Genomic DNA, 22,186 nt, shown 5'->3' with positions numbered 1-22,186 from the left:
TCAATCTCTGACAATGCAAGATAGGGTTGAAATAATATCTGATGATCTAGAACATAGAATAATAGAGGTGGAAGAGACGTTGGAGGTCTTCAGAACAAATTGCTATCCATTCTCTTCTTGAAAACCTCCAGTGGTGGAGCACCCACAATTTACGGAGGCAAGCTGTCCACTGATTAATTATTCTCACTTGTTGTGCGTGATTAAATAATGGGGTGTCCCTGAGCAAATTCTGAGTCTACAGTGTGTATTTTCAATACATGGATTGATCTGAGTTCATCACATTTCCATCTCTGGTGGTTCCTTTCTTCCTCTCAAGAACCTGATTTAGGTGTGGAAAGCTGATTTGGATTAGCCAGCAGTCTTGTCTCTTCATTATTTGCACCACACAGATCAGTGGAATGATCAGATTGGTGTAGGATTTAAATTAGGACTGGATTGGACTAGACTGGAGAGAACAAGAGAGTATTTGAATGGTGTGAGTTGTAGGGGGCAACCAGTGGTATCTTTTTGTCTTTCTTTTAGTAGATTCTTCCTGGAATCAATCTGGATCTATAGATTTGTCTGTTGACCTTGTTGAGGTAATTTAGTCTTCAGAATGCATAGTTTAATTCCATAGTCAAGCTTCTGTGTCAAGAACAAATGTGGTAAACCTGATACAGTTGGTTGTGTGCTCAAGATGTAAACTAGAAGCAAGTAGATAGATTCTAATGGCAGTCTGTTTCCTATAGTGCAGAGGTGTCCAACCTTGGCAACTTTAAGGCTTGTGAACTTCAGTTCCCAGAATTCCCCAGCCAGCATGTCCACAAGTCTTAAAGTTGCCAAAGTTGGAGTGGACACCACTACGATATGTTTATGATAAGTTTAATATGCAGCATTGGTTGCCTACCCTATGCTGCTCTCTAGTGGAATTGAATGATCATTTAACAAGGGACATGATTGCCGGGAACAGCTGTTTTGGATTTCGTCTCTGCCAGGTTTTCAGGAATTAAAGTTAATACTTCTCATTAATTTATGCTTTTTGAATGGGAGCCCAGCATTTATAGTCTCTGGAATAATTTTGTAAATTTAAGGTTTGGTATTATGTATATTACCTAAGTTAAGAAGATAGCTTCAAGGAATACAGATTTTCTCTCAGTTTTCAGAGCAGAGTTTCTCTAGCATGCTTTTTGAAAAAAAAATGCTTTAAGAGGTGTGTGTCCTACTTCATGTTAACTATAAAATTTGAAGGACTTTTAACATTTTTTCATAAATACTGTTTCTTAAACCTGAATGCTGAGGAAAGCTACCACCTGAGAAATTGGGATATAAATACTTTAATGAAATAAGTATATAAACAGTAAACTGGCCTCAAATGCTTTACTATTGTATTTTATTTTAATGTTTTAGCACTGTACCTCAAGAGATGTTTAACTATGTTTATTAGTCTTTGAAATTATTCAGAATATTCTAGTCTAATGGAACAAGATAACTACACTTCCATATGTATGCCTTAGTTACAATTTCTGTTTTAACATTAGTATGTAGACCTGTTCTCCCTGACTTAACATAACGGTATAATTATTCATATACTCTGTATATTTCGCCATGTGAAATATAGTTAGCTAAATGTCTAGAGGATGTACCACATGGTTCCTCAAATTTGTTCCATAGTAGCAACCCTGTGAGGTAGGCTGGATTTAAAGAGTGACTGCCTCGAAACCTAAGTTTTCATGGCTGAGAGTGGGTTTAAAACTTACCCTATTACATTGCATTGCCTTTCCAAAAGTTATTTCTCCTTATGTCCCAATCAGGCTGTCTCATTCATCCTATGTGGATGAAGAGTATGATTCCCTCGCACTTTGTGATCCAATGCAGAGGATAAACTGTGAAGTTGACAGCTTGCCTGAAAGCTGCTTTGATAGCGGCTTGTCTACATTAAGAGATTCAAATGAATATGATTCAGAAGTGGAATCCAAGCATCAAAGAACGTCTCAGAAATCACGGTGTCTGCAGGAAAGCTTCCCGGGTGATGCTTCTGACACAGACGTAAGCTATTGAGTGTGTTAACCATACATTTAAAATGTTCAGATTGGTGTTTAAAAGCAAAATCACTTCCTGCTTGTCAAGAGAATGAACTAAAACCTCATATGAGATACATGTGAGTTTAAATATATAAAGGAATTGCGGGTTTTACGTTTAATGGGGTTATTTGACCACATTATTTCTGTGGTTAATTCTTCACAGAGTTTTGGGGGAAGAGTGCATGCTTGCTTATTTACCCATTATATCCCATTCTGAAGAATAATATAATGAAAAAATATCCATATTAATCTACAGTAAAGAGAATTTTAATAGATGGAGTGGAATAGTGATAGAATTTACTCCAGTTCTCCAAGGGGAATGCTACCCATACAAATGAAAAAAAAATCTTTTACGACATGTATCAACTGAGAGTCAAATTGGATTATGGCAGTAGAATGATCTCTCTCTCTTTCTCTCCCTCTCCTCGCTTTCATTAACAAGTGTTTTCTAGGGCAGGTTAGTTTCACTTCTTGTTTTCTGCAGGTCCCAGACATACGAGATGAAGAGGTATACAGTTCTGATGATGTAAATACAACATTGTACTGGAAGCCCAACCAATCAATCAGTCGAAGCAGTTCTGGAGTTTCAGCAAGGAAACACATTCCTGCAATCTCTCCACAGGTATTAACTATAGAGTGCCATGTTTACTCTTAAAGCCACGATGGCTGAGATTGGTTGTTCCTTCAGAACAACCAAAATGTCATTTTGCATTACAGTCTGGTTTGGAAGAGCAGAGGGCTAGTACTAGTAGCGCCAGAAAGAATGAAGTGACTGGGCCAAACCCGAAAGGATTTTCAGCTGTGGATGTGTCTGGTTGTGAAAGGAAAGTCCGATGCTGTAAAGATTTTTTCTCCATAGGAACCTGGAATGTAAGATCCATGAATCAAGGAAAGCTGGACGTGGTCAAACGAGATGACAAGACTGAACATCGACATCTTAGGTATCAGCGAACTAAAATGGACAGGAATGGGTGAATTTAATTCAGATGACCACCAGATATACTACTGCGGGCAAGAATCCCTCAGAAGAAATGGAGTAGCCTTCATAGTTAATAAAAGAGTAGGAAAAGCAATACTGGGATGCAATCCTCAAAATGACAGAATGATCTCAGTTCGAATCCAAGGCAAACCATTCAATATCACAGTAGTCCAAGTCTATGCCCCAAACACCAGTGCTGAAGAGGATGAAATTGTCTGGTTCTATTAAGCCCTACAGCACCTTATAGAACTAACACCAAAAAATGAATGCTAAAGTAGGAAGCCAAAAGATAACTGGAATAACAGGCAAGTTTGGCCTTGGAGTACAAAATGAAGCAGGGCACAGGTTGATAGAATTTTGTCAAGAAAATACGATGGTCATAGCAAACACTCTTTTCCAACAACCCAAGAGACGGCTCTACACATAGACATCACCAGACGGTCAACACAGAAATCAGATTGATTATATGCTCTGCAGCCAAAGATGGAGAAGCTCTATACAGTCAGTAAAAACAAGACCAGGAGCTGACTGTGGCTCAGACCATGAGCTTCTCATTGCAAAGTTTAGGCTTAAACTGAAGAAAGTAGGGAAAAGCACTAGGCCACTCAGGTATGAATTAAATCATATCCCTGTTGAATATACAGTAGAGGTGACAAATAGATTTAAGGAATTAGATCTGATAGACAGAGTGCCTGAAGAACTATGGACAGAGGTTCGCAACATTGTACAAGAGGTAGCAACCAAAACCATCCCAAAGAAAAAGAAATGCAAGAAAGCAAAATGGCTGTCTGAGGAAGCTTTGCAAATAGCTGAGGAAAGGAGGGAAGCGAAAGGCAAGGGAGAAAAAGAAAGATACGCCCAATTGAATGCAGAATTCCAGAGAATAGCTAGAAGAGATAAGAATGCCTTCTTAAATGAACAGTGCAAAGAAATAGAAGAAAACAATAGAATAGGGAGGACCAGAGATCTTTTCAAGAAAATTGGAGAGATGAAGGGAACGTATAATGCAAAAATGGGCATGATAAAGGACCAAAATGGCAGGGACCTAACAGAGGCAGAAGAGATTAAGAAAAGGTGGCAAAATTACACATTCTTATACAAGAATGAGCTTAACGTCCCTGATAATCACAATGAGGTGGTCACTGACCTCGAGCCAGACATCCTAGAATGTGAAGTGAAGTGGGCCTTAGAAAAGCTGAGGAACAACAAAGCTAGTGGAGGTGACAGTATTCCAGCTGAGCTATTCAAAATCTTAAAAGACGATGCAGTAAAAGTGCTACACTCAATTTGCCAGCAAATTTGGAAAACTCAACAGTGGGCACAGGATTGGAAAAGATCAGTTTACATTCCAATTCCAAAGAAAGGCAGTGCCAAAGAATGTTCAAACTATCGCACCATTGCACTCATTTCTCATGCTAGTAAAGTTATGATTAAAATCCTACAAGCTAGACTTCAGCAGTATGTGGATCGAGAAGTACCAGAAGTACAGGCAGGATTTCGAAGAGGCAGAGTATAACCAGAGATCAAATTGCCAACATACGCTGGATCATGGAGAAAGCTAGAGAGTTCCAGAAAAACATCTACTTCTGCTTCATTGATTATGCTAAAGCCTTTGATTGTGTGGATCATAACAAACTGTGGCAAGTCCATAAAAAGATGGGTCTACCAGACCATCTTATTTGTCTCTTGAGAAACCTATATGCGGGCCAAGAAGCAACAGTGAGAACTGGACACGGAACCACTGATTGGTTCAAAATTGGGAAAGGAGTCCGGCAAGGCTGTATACTGTCGCCTTGCCTATTTAACTTATATGCAGAGCACATCATGAGAAAGGCAGGGCTAGATGAATCAAAAGTTGGAATTAAGATTGCTGGAAGAAATATCAACAACCTAAGATATGCAGATGATACCACTCTAATGGCAGAAAGTGAAGAGGAACTGAAGAGTCTCTTGTTGCGAGTGAAGAAGGAGAGTGCAAAACTTGGGTTGAAACTTAACATTAAGAAAACCAAGATCATTGCATCCGGCCCTCTCAATTCCTGGCAAATAGATGGGGAAGAAATGGAGGTAGTGACAGATTTTATTTTCCTGGGCTCCAAGATCACTGCAGATGGGGACTGTAGCCAAGAAATTAAAAGACGCTTGCTCCTTGGGAGGAAAGCCATGGCAAATCTAGACAGCACACTAAAAAGCAGAGACATCACCCTGTCAACAAAAGTGCGTATAGTCAAGGCTATGGTCTTCCCAGTTGCAATGTATGGCAGTGAAAGTTGGACCATAAAAAAGGCTGAGCGCCAAAGAATTGAGGCCTTTGAACTCTGGTGCTGGTGAAGACTCCTGCGAGTCCCTTGGACTGCAAGGCGATCAAACCGGTCAGTCCTAGAGGAGATCAACCCTGACTGCTCTTTAGAAGGCCAGATCCTGAAGCTAAAACTCAAATACTTTGGCCACCTAATGAGAAGAAAGGACTCACTGGAGAAGAGCCTAATGCTGGGAAAGATTGAGGGCAATAGAAGAAGGGGACGACAGAGAATGAAGTGGCTGGATGGAGTTACTGAAGCAGTAGGCGTGAGCTTAAATGGACTCCAGAAGATGGTAGAGGACAGGAAAGCTTGGAGGAACGTTGTCCATAGGGTTTCGATGGGTCGGACACGACTTCGCAACTAACAACAACAACAATATATAGTATGTTTTTAAGTGTGTTATGTATGTGTACACTTTTGAGAACAGGCAACAGAATTTTATTTTTAATGTGTACCAGTGTGCCCACAGTAAGAAATGACAATAAAGGTTATCTATCTTGTATCCAGTGGTATCCTTGACACTTTTAAGCTCAGATTCTTCTTTCTCTTCCAGTATGCCATTTCATTTTTCACTATCTTTTTACTGTCAAAAGACGTTTTCCGTATGGCATGAAGGAGCAGCTGATGTTTGAAGCTTCTTTTACAGTGAAGAACTAATCATGTTATTCTTTTGGTGATACATTATCCTGAGCCATATTTTATTGAATAAATAACTATAACTAGATTCATAGCATAATACATTGTCAGAACCAAACAAGCTTGCTTAGCATAAGCATCCGGTACTATGGATTTTTATTTAGATACAAGCTTCACTGATTTTATTGACTACCAGATTAGTGTTTACAAAGCTCAGTGAAATCTTCAGGAGGGGTGTGCTTGTTGTCTTGTTATTATGTAGCTGAGTTTCCTGAAATTTTATCTTTAAAAGTCCTTTATAACTTAAATTTAAAAACTTAAGCCAAACAAAAAAGTCCTCCAGTGATTTTAGGCATGTTATGCTAATTTAAAAATGGACTTTATGACATTTTTATAATCCATTATAAGACATAAAATACTTTTAACATCATATTTATTGAAAATAAAAATTTTCACAGCCGTAAAAAAACCCACTAGTAACTTAAACAGAAAAAAACCCAGAAAGATGAAAAAAATGATGTAAAATAAAAAGTGAGAAACTGCAAAAGACAAAGACATCTAAAGAAATGACTTATGATTTTCTTTGCAGCTGTTATAGACATAATAGTCACCATCTCCACCTTTATAAATTGCCTGTCTCAGGTCCCTTCTTCCCATAAACACCTCATTTTTAATTAGTAAATCCAGTAATCATCAGACATAAATTTCCTTTAAAATCTGACAGAGGTCCACTAGGCAACATGGGCTCTTTTATGACTCGTGGACTTCAACTCCCAGAATTCCTGAGCCAGCCATGCTGGCTCAGGAATTCTGGGAGTTGAAGTCCACGAGTCATAAAAGAGCCCAGGTTGCCTACCCCTGCACTAGATCAATCCTCTGTCTGGTATCCTGTAAAACTGTTGAGAATATACCTTCCAGAGTTCTGACAAACTTGCTCAGACTTCATCTCTGAGCTAAACAGTAAATTACACATCTCCAGACACTTAATCCTTAGTTCAGTTTATCAGTTTGACTTGGCAGAAAACTAGCAAACGCAGTATGGCTAGATTAGGGAATTTACCGCAGATGAGAACCAATTCTAATTTTTCTAACTTTAAATTTCTGTATGAGCGTCTGTCATACTACCACTTTTTAAAAGGCTTTGATTGACAAGGAAGGGCCCGTGTTCTTCATTTATTTCTTTGACAACTTTAGTTAAGTAGGAAGCTGAATAGTTTTCGGTATTCTAAATTGTACTGTACTATTGGATTTATAGAAAGTGTTGCAATATTGGCATTGCAATATTTGTGTTGTCATTTTCACTCCCATCCCAATGATGTCTGATGAAATATTTTTATTATGCTAGTCTTCGGTGATGAAGATGATCATCATAGCCCATTACCTGTGTGTACATATGTACACGTGCTATTTGTTGCTCCAGTGTTCCAGACTTAGCACCAACAGCCTGACGTGTTTTAAAAATAAGATTACTGAATCAAAGCTTAGTATTATTTTAATGTTGTCAATACGATACATGTTTTGTTATATTAGGTTGATTCTGTACACAGCAACTCCAGATACCCAAGCTCAGAGAAGGCCTACAAGATAGTTCTTGCTGGGGATGCAGCTGTTGGGAAATCTAGCTTTCTTATGAGGCTTTGCAAAAATGAATTTCGAGGGAACACCAGCGCAACCCTGGGTAGGTTTTTTATATTTTCTTTTTCTATGGCACCCACAATTGCCTGACCTAATAGATGAGGTTTGAAGATATTTGTTCCCTCAAAATATAGACACCGTGTTTGATTATAATAGCTTGTCTTTCAGTCACCTCTACATTAAACTTCTTCCATGGACCTTAAGACATCATATGTGGTTTTGTACTGACCTATGTCAAAACTTCGTTGAAGTTAAAGGGAAAAGGGCAGATAGTAAAGTAACAGAGAGATAAAGATATACAGTAGTTAGGCCTTTTCTGCAAAACAAGGATAGTAGAAGTACACTCCACCATATAAATTCAAATGTTGTATCCAAAATGTTGTAAAAAAATTGCTGAACATCCCAAGAGTAAGATTACAAAAAAGAAAAAAATACATTAGACCAAAACTGGAATATAGATTTTGACACTACATTACTTTGATACAAGAGGTGAGAATTTCCTGAGAGAACAATTAAAACACTGGAACAATATGCTGGAATAGTGGTGGATTTCATTTTGTTGGAGTTTTCAGTGCAGGTTAAATTTTCAGTTGTTGGGATTGATTTATTGGATTCCTGCACTGAGCAGCAGATTAGACTAGATGCCCCATAAAATTCTTTTTAACTCATACTTTTTGCCATTCTGCACAGTGCTGTTATTGCCTACATCGTAAATGGAAAAGCCAAACTTTGTAGATAATATAAACTTTGCTTTGATAGATTGTTCTGCACACATATTTTTATTAAAATGTGCAGAAATGAAATTATTAATTTATTAACACAACATCCAATTAAATAAATGAAATGTTTGAAATACTATGTAAACCCTCAACCAATAAGGTTAAACAATTAAAATTAACTTTTGTGACAGCATCAAAATTATTAATTTGCAATTGCATCAAGAATTCAATTTTAGTCCATGTCATTTGAAAATTACCATAGAATTTTTTTTTAAAAAAATTGCCAAAATGTGCAGATGTTATGAATGCTACAAACAACTTTACATGAAATATAATCGTGCCTCAATTACACATTTTAAATTATGCATTATTTATTTTGACTGATGACCATTATTTGACTCAGGCAAACACTCAAGGTAGAAAATCTAAATATAGAATATTAAAAGTTAAAAATACATGATAAACCACATTCCAAAATTACCTACTACTTAAAAGATTGGCAACTTTTAAAGTTTGACACCAGTTAACAATTTTACACAGAATAGCAGTCTAGTTGCTGTATTTTGCATCAGATGTAACATCCTGATGTTTTTCAGGGGTATCCCATGTAAACCATATTGCAGTAGTTAAGGTGGGCTATTACAGAGTTATAAATCTGAAGATCAGCCTGTTTCAGTTCTGGAAATCACATATTTCACTGATAATCCCAGTTCCCCTCCATTTCTAACATCCTGGTGATAGAGTATAGAAAACAATAGGAGATACAGCCTTCAACACTTCCAATCATCACAAATACTTAGAAACAACAGCAGACCTCTACAACCACTCAATAGCGCTATAATACACAAACCGCTTAAAGCCCTACTGTAGTTGGGTATTGAAAAATCTGCAAGAAAACAAGTTCAGAAAGCATCAAGAAACTCCACAGTTCAGCTCTGAGCTAAACATAGCTTCTATTGGAATGTAGGAAATTATCCTAACATGATCACAGTCCTGGTCTGCTTTCCATCAAGTACAGTAAACTGGTAGTTAGGCTGAGAGAAATGAATCCCCAGTTCCTTTTTAACCAGGTCTCTATAATACTTGCCATATCAACATTTGTATTCAGGGTTAAATCTTTGATAATATATGTTGCATCAGCAACTACTCTCATATTAAGAACAGAACTTTTCATATTGCAAGGATCCCTATCATCATGATTTTTGTGTTTAAATTGTAGTATGGCAAGGAAGAACAGCCATTAACCTTACCTTCCTTCCTTCCAATCACCAGGCTGATGTCTCCCCTTATTTTTTCCTGATTTGTTCTTTCTTGAGATTGTACATGCTAATTAGTACCCATAGTTGCCAGTGACTCTGGAAAGGTTTATCTGACTTTTTCAGATAGTTAGATAAAGTATTTTTTTCTTTCTTCCTTTCCTTTCCTTTCCTTTCCTTTCCTTTCCTTTCCTTTCCTTTCCTTTCCTTTCCTTTCCTTTCCTTTCCTTTCCTTTCCTTTCCTTTCCTTTCCTTTCCTTTCCTTTCCTTTCCTTTCCTTTCCTTTCCTTTCCTTTCTTTCCCTTTCTCCTTCCTTCCTTCCTTCCTTCCTTCCTCCCTTCCTTCCTTCCTTCCTTCCTTCCTTCCTTCCTTCCTTCCTTCCTTTCTTTCTTTCTTTCTTTCTTTCTTTCTTTCTTTCTTTCTTTCTTTCTTTCTTTCTCTGCTGCCTATCTCATGCAGACACATTTCTGGGTGGCATACAAACATTAGAACGAATAAAAAATAAAATAGAACAAAAAATAACAATGTTATGTTGAAATCTTCAGCTCAAATATCTCCTAAAAGGAGCACTCCCATTTTCAGCTGTCCCTTAGTGGTACAGTTGCCAAGACAGTGAATTTATTGATCTTTGGACCTAGGAAGCTGATGGACAAATGTCATCTGTTGGAAGCAGAGTCAAAGACTTAATTCTGTGAGGGGGAAGTTATTTCTCATGTTTGGAGGCAGACAAACAGCCAGATGGTGCAACATGGTTCTCTACTTCATTGTATCATTTTGTCATCCTAGACGTTGGGCTTGTCAACTGGAAGGTTGGCAGTTCAAGATCCAAGCACTGTGTGGGCTGGGGGGGGGGAGCTCCTGTTCTTGCCCCAGAATTATCAGTAATGCTCACTTATTTAACCCTGATTAAGGGACGTGGTGGCTCAATGGGTTAGGACGCTGAGCTTGTCGATCAGAAGGTCGGCAGTTTGGTGGGTCAAATCCCGAGTGCCGCGTAACAGAGTGAGCGCCTGTTACTCGTCCCAGCTTCTGCCAACCTAGCAGTTCGAAAGCACGTAAAAATGCAAGTAGAAAAATAGGGACCATTATGGTGGGAAGGTAACAGCATTCCGTTCCTTTGGCATCTAGTCATGCCGGCCACATGACCACGGAGACGTCCTCAGACAAACGCTGGCTCTTTGGCTTTGAAACGGAGATGAGCACCGGCCCCTAGAGTTGGAAACGACTAGCACACATGTGCGGGGGAACCTTTACTTTTACCTTTACCTTTATATATTTTTAGGTTTAATCCTACAGATATATTCCAGATTCTTAACCTTCACTGAATTAAAGGATGGCAATGCAGTGCATTAAAGGATGTTATTTATTTTAAGGGGTTGACTTTCAAATGAAGAGACTCATTGTTGATGGAGAACCTACCGTGCTACAGCTTTGGGATACTGCTGGTCAAGAGAGGTTAGTTAAATATATCTGATTTTGTTTGAGATAAAAATAAAAGTTTTATATTAGAAAATTATATTTGGGTGCTGTCCTCTAAGTTAGCGATATTAGAATCTTCATAACAATGTCAGGAAGCCTAGTGCATTTTGGAGAATGCCAGGTTAAGGAAAATTGCCCTAGAATGTGTTAGAAAATGTCCTAACTTTGAACAAAATGTAGAGACTTTGAATTTCAGCTTCCACTGGTTCCAGACAATGTAAGTAAGTTTACTCTGGAGCAATTACAGGACACTTGGTATTTACACCTGGTCTTGAATAGTAGTGGCCCATTGGACTCTTCAAGCACTAGCTCTTTAAAGTTCAAACTAATCCTAAAATGCCACTAGATTAATGGCATCAACTTAAAGGGTATGTAATGCAGGCTTTACCATCTTAATTCCTATCCTGCCCTCTTTATTGATCAGATGTTTGACTTTAATCTGCTGAAATTAACCTGCTCAACAGACCAAGGGGGAAAAATGTGGAATAGAAGAACTACAGCAAATTTTAACTTTGTTTTTAAAAAAGGTTCCGAAGTATTGCAAAGTCTTACTTTAGAAGAGCAGACGGAGTTCTATTACTGTATGATGTTACCTGCGAAAAAAGCTTTCTTAATGTACGAGAATGGGTGGATATGATAGCGGTAAGGATGTTTTGAATCTTACAAAAGTTTTTAAGGGAGCCTGTGTTTTAAATGTTATTAATGGTTGAGATGATTCAGATTCAATGTGTTGCAGTACAGGTAGTCCTCGGCTTACAATGCTTGAATTAACGACCATTCAAAGTTACAACTGCACTGGAAAAAGTGACTTATGACCATTTTTCACACTTATGAGCATTGCGGCATCTCCATGATCACGTGATCAAAATTCGGATGTTTGGTAATTGATTCATCTTTAGGATCGTTGCAGTGTTCCAAGGTCACAAGATCACATTTTTGCAACCTTCTGACAAACAAAGTCAATGGGGAAGCCAGATTCACTTAGCAACCAGGTCACTAACTTAACAACTGCATGGATTCGCTTAACAACTGTGGCAAGAAAGGTTGTAAAATAGAGCATAATTTACTTGACAAATGTTTCGCTTATCAATGGAAACTTTGGGCTCAATTGTGGTCGTAAGCCAAGGACTACCTGTACTGACTAGGAGGTCAGCTCCATTCCTATTTGTTTTCTGGAGGTCCCTCAAGACCTGGCTATGTTCATCAGGCCTGGGGGTTCAGGGGGTTTAGGGACTGGTGAGATCTTAAGGTGGCTCCCTTGCTGATCTAATTTCTTGTGTGTTTTTATTCTTTAAAAAAACCTTTTAATACTATGGTTTTGACGTGCTTATTGTTTTTTTTGTTATACGCTGCCTAGAATCACTTGTCGTGAGATGTGAGAAATTTAACAAATAAATATACATTAAAACATATGATACAATATTCCAACAGTTTTTCTTATTAAAACTAATCAAAAGCAGGGTAAATTTCTAATAATAGTAAAAAGTGTGTGGATGCATTAGACCAGGGGTGTCAAACTCAATTTCATTGAGGGCCGCATCAGCATTGCTGTTGTCCTCGGTGGGCCAGGTGGGTATGGCCAGGGTGGGCATGGCCTACTGGGTGGGCGTGGCCAGCTCTACATTGTTCGCATCAAGGGTGCCTATGGGGGGCCTGGGCAGGAGTGGGACAGATCTGAGGGTCTCTGGCAGGCGGAGGGTCTCTGGGTCAGGGCAAAGGCAGTGGGGGCCGTTCTCCCACTGTTTCCAGGATGGCTTCGTGGGCCACATGAAACCACTTTGCGGGCTGGATCTGGCCCCCGGGCCTTGTGTTTGACATGTCTGTATTAGACTATTAAAATCTGTATTTTGGATTTAACATCAGAAGCCCCCAGCATTAAAGTTCTACTCATTGTAGGATGCCACACATGAAAATATCCCAATCATGATGGTGGGAAACAAATCAGATCTTCGTGAGACGGCTTCTGAAGAAGGACTAAAATGCGTACCTCTCAGCTATGGAGAAAAGTTGGCCATGGTAAGAATGGCGGGTCCAATAGCTTGCAAAAATGAAAAAAAAGACAATATTGAAAGTAGAATCATATATTGAAATGAAAGCTTGAATCATTAGAGGTTGAATCCTTGAGGTTCAGACGATGTATAAGAACTTGATTTAAAAAAAAATGCTATTGATATTGTAGTTCAGTGGATGTTAGCAAACATTTGGAAAGCAACAGCTGTTTAATGCAATATTTCATCATTTGGTACTTCCAGAAATTTTGGACATCAACTTCTACAATTTTCAGCTTGCGTAGTAACTGGAAATGATGAAAGTTGATGTTGAGAACATTTGGAAGGTATCATAGTGAATAAAAGCAATTAGTTCTTTTATTTTCAGCTTTGTCTTTAAATCATTTTTTGAATTGAATTTCCATGAATTTAATTAATATGCTTTTGATTTATTTTATTTTTTTAACCTTTTAGGCTTACAGTGCACTATTCTGTGAAACAAGTGCTAAAGACGGCTCTAATATTGTTGAGGCAGTGCTTCATCTTGCTCGGTATGTTCAGAGGCCACACATTTTTTAAAATATACATTTAGTGTCCCGTGTAACCTGGAATAGATGGAATGAATAGCTTGGTATGTATACAGTTGTGGTTTTTTCTCCTTAGTTTCAAGACCAATTCCAGCTTTTCAGGGACTATCAAAGGCTGCCCTAGGTGAATGTCACTGCATCAACTACCTTCTCACTGGCACTAAGCATCTTGTTCCCTTTCCTCATTCAGGAGAAAGGTCTCTGCTCTCTTCTTTCAGGTTTAATTCATAAGGATCAGATAAGACTAGCAGGAGCTGTTCCCTTGCACAATTAACTTCATGAAGTAAAAGTGGTTTAGTGGATCACTGCTGTTAGTGAATCCAATTAGGCATGAAGAAAGCTGCAGCTCAAGAACATTATTTCCTGGGGCTAAGTATATAAGACAGAGGTCTTCAAACTTGGCCCTTTTATGACTAGTGAACTTCAACTCCCAGAAATCCTCAACCAGCGTGCCTGGCTGAGGAATTCTGGGAGTTGAAGTCCACAGGTTAATAAAAGGGCCAAGTTTGAAGACCCCTATCTTATATACTAAGCCCCAGGAAATAATGTTCTTGAGCCCTGTTCTTGAGTTTGAAGACCCCTGATATAAAAGTTGGTAGCATTGAGACCAGGCAAGGCATCCAATTCAACGAGTACTGGCAAATCTCATTTAAGATTTTGCAGGGTCCACTGAATATTTTAGGCCAGTAAGTATGCATAGTATATGCAACCCCATGTATTGCTATGTTGCACATCCCCGAATATAGGTGCATATGTGTTCATTGCATATGAAAAACACTATATATGTTTCATGTCATGGTTCCAATTAATGAGCCAGATCAAAGAACATTCAGGCATTGTTTTTCTTAAAAGTCTATAATAATGAGAATGAAGCATCGGCACTCATGGATGGATGCCAGAATCTGAATTCTCCCCTGAACACATCATATCATACACAATTCCCTCCCTTAATTACACATCATGAGTCACATTCTCCAATTCGTTTAACATGCAAAGTTTCGCTTCCTTTCTGTAGCACACTATTTCTTATCTTATCAAAATAACCGGGTCAACCTTCTCCTCCTCCCCCCCCCTTCATTGATTCAAAGCAAAACAGTTTAAAGGAAAAGGCTGTCTCTTACATTGTCAGAGCAAAAACATCCAATGTTTGAGTGTTGACATTTCATACATGTTTCATAAAATTGGCTTGTAAGTAGAATCTTCGTAAACTATAAAATATCAAAGTAGTTTTAAAAAATAAGGATAGGATTGCCTATTCAACATCTAGATCAGAGGTCCTAAAACTTGGCCACTTTAAGACTTGTGGACTTCAACTCCCAGAATTCCCTAGCCAGCTGGCTGGGGAATTCTGGGAGCTGAAGTCCACAAGTCTTAAAGTGGCCAAGTTTGAGGACCCCTGATCTAGATACTACAGAGAATAGCTACCTTCTCACAATCACCATGGCATATTGTTGCTAGCACTAATTTATTACTCAAATCACAGTTCATAGGCAACCTTCCTTCCGCAGTTCCCATTTATTTTAGTCCACTTGATAGATGATAATTTGGATTTTCTCTGTGGGTTGTGTCCAGAGAGGGGGAAAATATGCTAAAATGGGGTGTGTCATAATGGCCCAAGACTGAAGTTTGTTATGTAAACACCTCTTGACAATATGTCTTATATTATGTTTGCCATTAAACTAAGCACTGTAAATAGCATTAATTCAAATGACATGTTTTATTTATTCATGTTCAGTGTACACGTTGAAAGCAAACTGTATCAATACACAACATTCATGAACCTTTACTGTTATTCAGCAAATGCTCACGATAAAGCAGGATAATTTTCTTTTGAAAATGCTTTGTCTGATTAAACAAACTACTGTTTTTCAGAGAAGTGCGAAAAAGAAGTGATAGCAAAGATGATGATAAAACAGTCACTAAGCTGGCTGGGACAACACTAAAAAAGTCTTCGTTCACCAAAAACTGCTGCAGTGTTTGAGAAGTAACTCCTTGGCCTCAAAGAAACAGACTTCTGTGGCAATGGAAGAGGAAAAAAATGAAAAGCATAGGTTGTTCCAGATGATCAGCAGAAGGAAAGATGGAAGTAATTTTTCAGCTACCAGGCCCACAAGAGTCTTTAAGCAAAATTGAGATATGTTGCTTATTGAATGAACCAAGCCAAAAAGTATAAAATTCTTATTTGGTCAGAGGAATCACTCCTTTATTTATGCAGTTAAGATAATTCCATCTCAAATCAGCTGTGCCTTCATAAGCCAATCTGCTTGGATGAAACGATTCCCCCCCAAAAATCTTAAATGTTTACATAAATAAATATTAACCTTTTTTTAAAAAAATGGCAGTATATAGCCCAGTTTCTGCCTTGCATTGTGAAGACATTTGTGATTCTTCATCGTTAATCATAAGACTTGTGCAGTGATTGTTTTGAAGGATTTTCTGAAGCATTCAACTTTTCCATACCATGCAGCTTTTGAGATCCTAGAAAAAGAAGTGATGACTTGAAAATTTAACCTGAATTGGGAGAAAAATACAACTTATGTAGAACTATCTAGAAAAAATGTACCCCTTCTGATGCTGAATTCAGAACGCTGCTGCTGGCATTATATAGGATCTCTGAGTAGAATGTGTAAAACACAGATGGCATCTTTATCTGTCAAGTGCCTTCCTGGAATTTGGGGACTATAACTGAATGCTCTTTTGAAATATAAGAAGTTGAAGTCCCAGCAATTCTGAAGAAGACAGACTGTATTGTGATTGTGCCTTGGCGATAAGCAGAAGTGAGACATTACCTTCCCTTCTCCGCCGAATAGGAAGCTGCGCTTTGAAACTGTTTGCTACCGTTTTTGTACTTTGATGTTAAGAAGAAGGACCAACATTTGTGAAACTTGATCAAAAGGCTTATTCTTCCTCTGGGTCTGAATAGAACATGAAAGCAACAAGGCCTCACTGAAGAAAATACTGGAAAGCAATTTCTCTATATAAATAATACTCAAAACCAGAAAGGATCCCAGTCCTCAACCCCAGAAGAGAGAGTGGCCTTTGTAAAATGAATAGGCAATTTTGGTCTTCCCCCAAGGCAGAGGTGTCCAAACTTGGCAGTTTTAAGACTTGTGGACGTCAATTCCCAGAATTCCCCATCCAGCATGGCTAGCTGGGGAATTCTGTAAATTGAAGTCTTCAGCTTTTAAAAGTTGCCAAGGTTGGACACCCTACTCCAAGATATTGCTTTGCAACATCAATACAAAGGTTGTCTGAACTTCTTTGCAAGAAGTGTCCTCCATGCTTGGAAACCGAGAAAAGCATCTACATGGACTACATGAAATCTATAATATTTGGCGTGTTCCCTTTAATATGTTATTGTAATGATAAGCCTTGATGCTGTCAAAATCCCAACTTTCCTGGGAATCTGTTAAAGATCAGGAAATGCAAAAGTTTGTCATTCTGTTGTTGGAATAAGAGGCACTTTTATATGATTTTAAAGATTCTCCTTGATATATACAACTAAACTGTTTTTCTAAATGCATAGATTTTATTTTGCTGTACTGTGTTAAAGCTTTCTCATTTTTAAGGAAGTTTCCATAGTTGAAACAATAGTTAGCTGATCACATTTATCAATTTCTGTCCAAATTAGGAAAGGAATTCAAATTCTGCAGGTCTTGAAAATTATTAATTTCTCACAAGGCTATGAGAAGAGAAACCTGTTTCTCTCTATTCTGATCTGGTGTCAGAAATTTGTTTACAGCTGGATTCTCCATGCATTTTTTACAACTAGGCTGAAAGCTCTAAATTGTCTTACTGGCCAATTTCATACCATTTAGATAAATAAATTGAAAAAACATAAATTGTTTAGTACTCTGTCTCTGACTGTACTGTACTGATTCAGATATATTATGTTTACTATCCTTATTCCTAGCAATCTATGATACAGTATTTGATCTTGAAGGACATTTGAGGCTAATTATTTTATTATTAGAATACAAGCCAGGATCACAAGCCAAATTTTGATCTTCAGTTTCTTTAATAGATTAAACTAACTAGAATTCCATTGAGTTTTTGAACCCGGTGGAAGTCTGGTTATTTGAAAGCTGAAATAGTTATAATACAAGTCGTTGAGAATGGAGTAACTTCTGAAGCAGATGCCCACCAGACTGTCCTATAACATAACTCCTGTTAACCCTATTTAGCTTTACTGTTCTGTAGGAATTGGGGAATTTCTAGAATGAGAATATCTGGAAGTATCTATGTTCAAATCTTTCTCATAATGTTAAACTGTACATGAAGATTGTGTCCCAGTAAAATGGTTGCTTTGTCATCACATGCAGAATGGGGAGGCTTACAAGACTACAATCCTTTTAATAGTGAGGATGTTTTGATATAACAGTAGAAGACAACTTATAGAATTAAGAGGAGTTCAGAAATGAACATTTTTGATATTAAGCCAACCCAAAGCACAGTTGTGCAAGTGAGTCACAAATGTTTTGCAGATTCTTTATTCTTTTATATTTGTGCTTCTCCTATAATGATTGAAGCCTCTTTTATAGGTGCCAGTTTTCACTATTCTCTTAATTATTTTGAAATTTTAAAGATATTTTTTCCAAGTACTTGTAGTTAAATTAAGAAATCCTTACTTGGGATGCAAATAAGTCAGTGTAAGATGGTTTTTAAAAAATAAAGTTTATTTCATAGGAATTATAGATCAATTACCAAGTACGTGTTAATTGCCTTGCTGAATGACATGCATGTACAAACCTAGATTTTAATATAGTAACAAGGCACTTAGCACTTGAAACAAAAGAAGTATTGGCTTTATTGGTCCATATAGTTTAAATCAGCAGAGTTACACTTTCTATAATTTGGGTTTCTCTTGAAGGATGAATTCTAAATCAGCAATATTTTGTGGATGTGGGGCTCCAATGCCAAGAGTCATTGGAGACTATCTTTTCAGGGAGAGCTCCATTCATGCTACAAGATCTACAGTAGTCACAGAGATTTTTTTTGAAACAGATTAAAATATAACCAGGCTTCTAGAGTCATAGGAAGTAATACAGTTTCTGCATTGAGAAAAATCACAGTATGAAAGTCCTGTATTTACCTTGTACTCTTAACTTCCAAAGTAAATGTTTATATTTATTTAGTTGATACATTATATGCATATATTTATTTATTTTCACAGGAAAATAGACTTGTTTCTTTGGTAAATTCTGTATATATGGTATATTTTCATGCAATTAGTGATCACAAATTGGTTTGTCCTTACTGTCTGTTTATAGTACGTGCCATTTTAAAGGCAATATTTGTCCTCTGGAAGATTTAATCTGTTAAATGCTTTGATATGTATAACATTCTTTAAAAGGCTGTGTGCCCCAAATGTGCTGCATCATATTTTCTTAGAAATAAAGTTATATAAGCCACAGGAAATCTGTGTTTATTGGAAATGTTAGTTTAAGCCTATTTTTTTTAAAATGCAGCTTTAAAAAAAATGACATTATCCATATTGTAACTCTTGGAAGATGTATCGGGCTACAGCTAATTTCAAAAACTCAGTCTTAGGTGGGGAAGACTGAAACATGGATTCTGAAAAAGGACCCTTTTGTAACTTTGAAAAGTCGCTAAACGAACTGTTGTAAGCCGAGGACTATCTATTGTGAAATATGGTTTTTGAGGGCAGGGAGGTGGTTAAGTAAGGGAAAGGTTTTGAGAAGCTTTTGAGTTCTCCAAAGCCTAGCAAGAACTAGGTGGGAGACTGCAAACCAGCTGATCAGGGCAGAAAAGTTCTGAAAGCAGCCACTATTTATGCAAGGAATTGTTGGAGTGCTGAAAATGTCGGCTGCTTCCAGGAGGCCTGGGCGCTGGGCCTGAGCACTGCAGGGTCCCATTGGGGAGGGATGGGAGTGGAGAGAGAGAAGGGATGATGCAACAGCATCTCTGTGGTCATTCATAAGGGCGGATGACTGCAAGGGTACTGAAGCTACTGTCTGGCCTAAGAGTGGTAAACTACAGTATTTCTCCACTTTTGTTGTGTTCTCTGATTAATGATTGGCAGCCCATTTAAAAGTAGTTTTTATTTTATTTTGGGGGAAGGACAGGCCATAAAAATCATCTGTTGGGCTGCCATGAAGAGTTGGTGGTGACTTTGCAGGATAAAAATACTTTTATACTTTCAAATTGGATGCAATCTAGGAAGGACCAGATGAGGTAAGGACCAGCTTAATTTATTGTATTTATTTGGGGAGAGTTTGAGTCTGTTGGTTCTGAGGATGTGGACAGAGTTCTTCATGACTGTCCTCTGGCTTCTGGGTGTTAGATTGTTGATCCTCTATTTGGGAAGAGCCTCCAGTGATGTGATTGGAGCCTGTGTTAGAGCAATGGTGAATGCATTGTTGATTTGGGGGTAGTGCATTCAGGTAGTAGCCAGGAATGAAGAATGACCTTAATCTTTCCCACCCATTCCCACAACCCCTTTAGTTATAATGATGAAGTGGTTATTGCTTAAAGTTGTTATAGTTGAAGAGGCTCACAAGCCTACGTAATACAGGCCTAAATCAATTATTCAAGCTCGACAGATCTGAATCTGGGAAATAATTTTCCAGATCTAGTGAATAGTAATTCTTCAATATCAGCTTTAATACTGTCTCCTCCCTACACTTTTCATGTTCAGCTCTATCCTACTATTACATCATTAAAAAGAATACCAACCTCAGATATAATTAACAAATACTTCATCTCCAATAAAGCCATAGTCCAGTGTGGCACATTTCTTCCATAAAATAGGCAATCATTAAAAAAGCCACCGGCTAATCAAAACCTGCCAAATACAATAGAAAGCATATTTCACATTCGTGTTCTGAAAAAAGACTGGCATTCAAGCAAGAGTGGATAAAGGTGATTTTTGTCCACCTGTTACTTTGCAAATTGATTATGAAGAGGTAAAATTTCGTAGAGTTGACCTTAGAAAGGGTTCTGATCTGTTTGGCCATATGCATCATGAACTTTCATGCATTTGATAGAGTCATAGCATTGAAAGCCACCTTAGAGGTCCATGGTTCCAACTCCAGCTCAGTGTGGGATACACTACAGCATCTCTACAAATGATCATCCAGGCTTTATTTGAAGATTTCTAGTGAAGGGAGATTTCATAGCTTCATGGGCCAGCCTGTTCTAATGTCTGTTCTCTACTTTTGAATCTCAGCTACATTGAATTCCAATAATTTAACATCAAAGCTTCTTTGGGAGTGGTGATATCTGTCCATTCTAGATGTAAAAAGAATCAACTGAAGCTACAAACGTATCCCACAGGAAACCTAGAAGGTCATCTTTCGGTTTAATAATCAGATTTGGTTTTTCGTTCTGCAGCCCAGCAGCACAAGGAGAAAATAGTTGCAGAGGGTGTGGAACATAAGACAAATGAAACCTGGTTCTACATGTTACAAGAAAGGGCTTGCTTGACACATAATCATCAAAAGCTCCTATTTATATTTATGAGCTTTCATAAGTACTTATTTGGAACATCCCAGCTGTAAACCAATTCATTAGAAGTTAGATTCCATGGGTGGAGGCATTTTTTTTTTGCATCAGAAACTGCTGTGTACCTTATGGGTGCAGTAAAAGTTTTTCGTCTTTCATAACTGGGGACACTGTTTTTCAAATTGTGTTTGCTCAGCTCCTTATAAACAATGTCGATGCAGCCAGATCTGACTGTGGTGTGTTAAATAACTACACTGGCAGTAATCACTCTTGATAGTGGCCCTACTTGGACAGCAAGCAACAGTAAGGAAAGAAAACAATAGTGCTGAATTTTGTTTTTTTGTTTAAGTAATATTTTCATATTTTACCTCCTTCCCATCTAAAAGCCAGGAGACTTCCTCAAAAATGAAGAATTTTTAGAACTGGTGTTCTGATGACAACATTTAACTCTGGTCAGGAAACTTCTCAATATACATTATCTGCAAATGGTGAGTGGCTGAAAACTAACACCACACTTAATGTTTATTGCAGGAAACAATCAAACAAATGGGGCAGAGAAATTATCTCATGAAATCAATAGCAATGAGAAATCATTCTAATACATTTGATTATTGTGGGGGCAATAATTTACATGAGCACTTGAAAAGAAACACCAGCTGTACTTTTTCCATATGTAGAAATATGTAGTTGTATGCCATATATCACAGGTCTGCAACCTGCGGCTCCGGAGCCGCATGCGGCTCCCAGTCCCCTGCCATGTGCAGTCCAAAAAAAAAAAGTGGGACTTAAAAAAAGTTCAACCAATCAATTCAAATATGCAGTTTAGGTGCATATCTCGCCTTGGCTCCACTCTTCAGTCAAACCCTGTTCTGCACATGCACGCATGTACACGCATGTGCACACATTTTTTGCGGCTCCCAGTTTTTCCTTTTGTGAGGCAACCGGTTCCGAGTGGCTCTTTCACTGTTTCAGGTTGCTGACCCCTGCCATATATATATGTATGCATACACAAACACACGTTAGAATGAATAACGAAAACAAAACTTTTTGGCTTTCGCTTTGTTTCATCTGCATTGGTAA

General features: G+C 37.9%; 1 protein-coding gene across 1 annotated transcript in view; it reads left to right on the top strand.

The window, feature by feature from the left end:
* The window catches only part of RASEF (RAS and EF-hand domain containing), a 40,631-nt gene extending 21,910 nt beyond the window's left edge, over nucleotides 1–18,721 (top strand). Inside the window, exons 10-17 of the mRNA XM_083354628.1 lie at nucleotides 1,791–2,025; nucleotides 2,545–2,682; nucleotides 7,509–7,656; nucleotides 10,962–11,043; nucleotides 11,595–11,709; nucleotides 12,964–13,083; nucleotides 13,530–13,606; nucleotides 15,515–18,721. Of these exons, the coding sequence (XP_083210754.1) occupies nucleotides 1,791–2,025; nucleotides 2,545–2,682; nucleotides 7,509–7,656; nucleotides 10,962–11,043; nucleotides 11,595–11,709; nucleotides 12,964–13,083; nucleotides 13,530–13,606; nucleotides 15,515–15,623 (1,024 nt within the window). The 3' untranslated portion in view covers nucleotides 15,624–18,721. The remainder of the gene's footprint in view (nucleotides 1–1,790; nucleotides 2,026–2,544; nucleotides 2,683–7,508; nucleotides 7,657–10,961; nucleotides 11,044–11,594; nucleotides 11,710–12,963; nucleotides 13,084–13,529; nucleotides 13,607–15,514) is intronic.
* The last annotated feature ends 3,465 nt before the right edge of the window (nucleotides 18,722–22,186 follow it).

Source organism: Vipera ursinii, assembly GCF_947247035.1.
Source record: "Vipera ursinii genome assembly, chromosome: 2".
Taxonomy (NCBI): domain Eukaryota; kingdom Metazoa; phylum Chordata; class Lepidosauria; order Squamata; family Viperidae; genus Vipera; species Vipera ursinii.
This window is presented reverse-complemented; position numbering and strand designations above follow the sequence as displayed.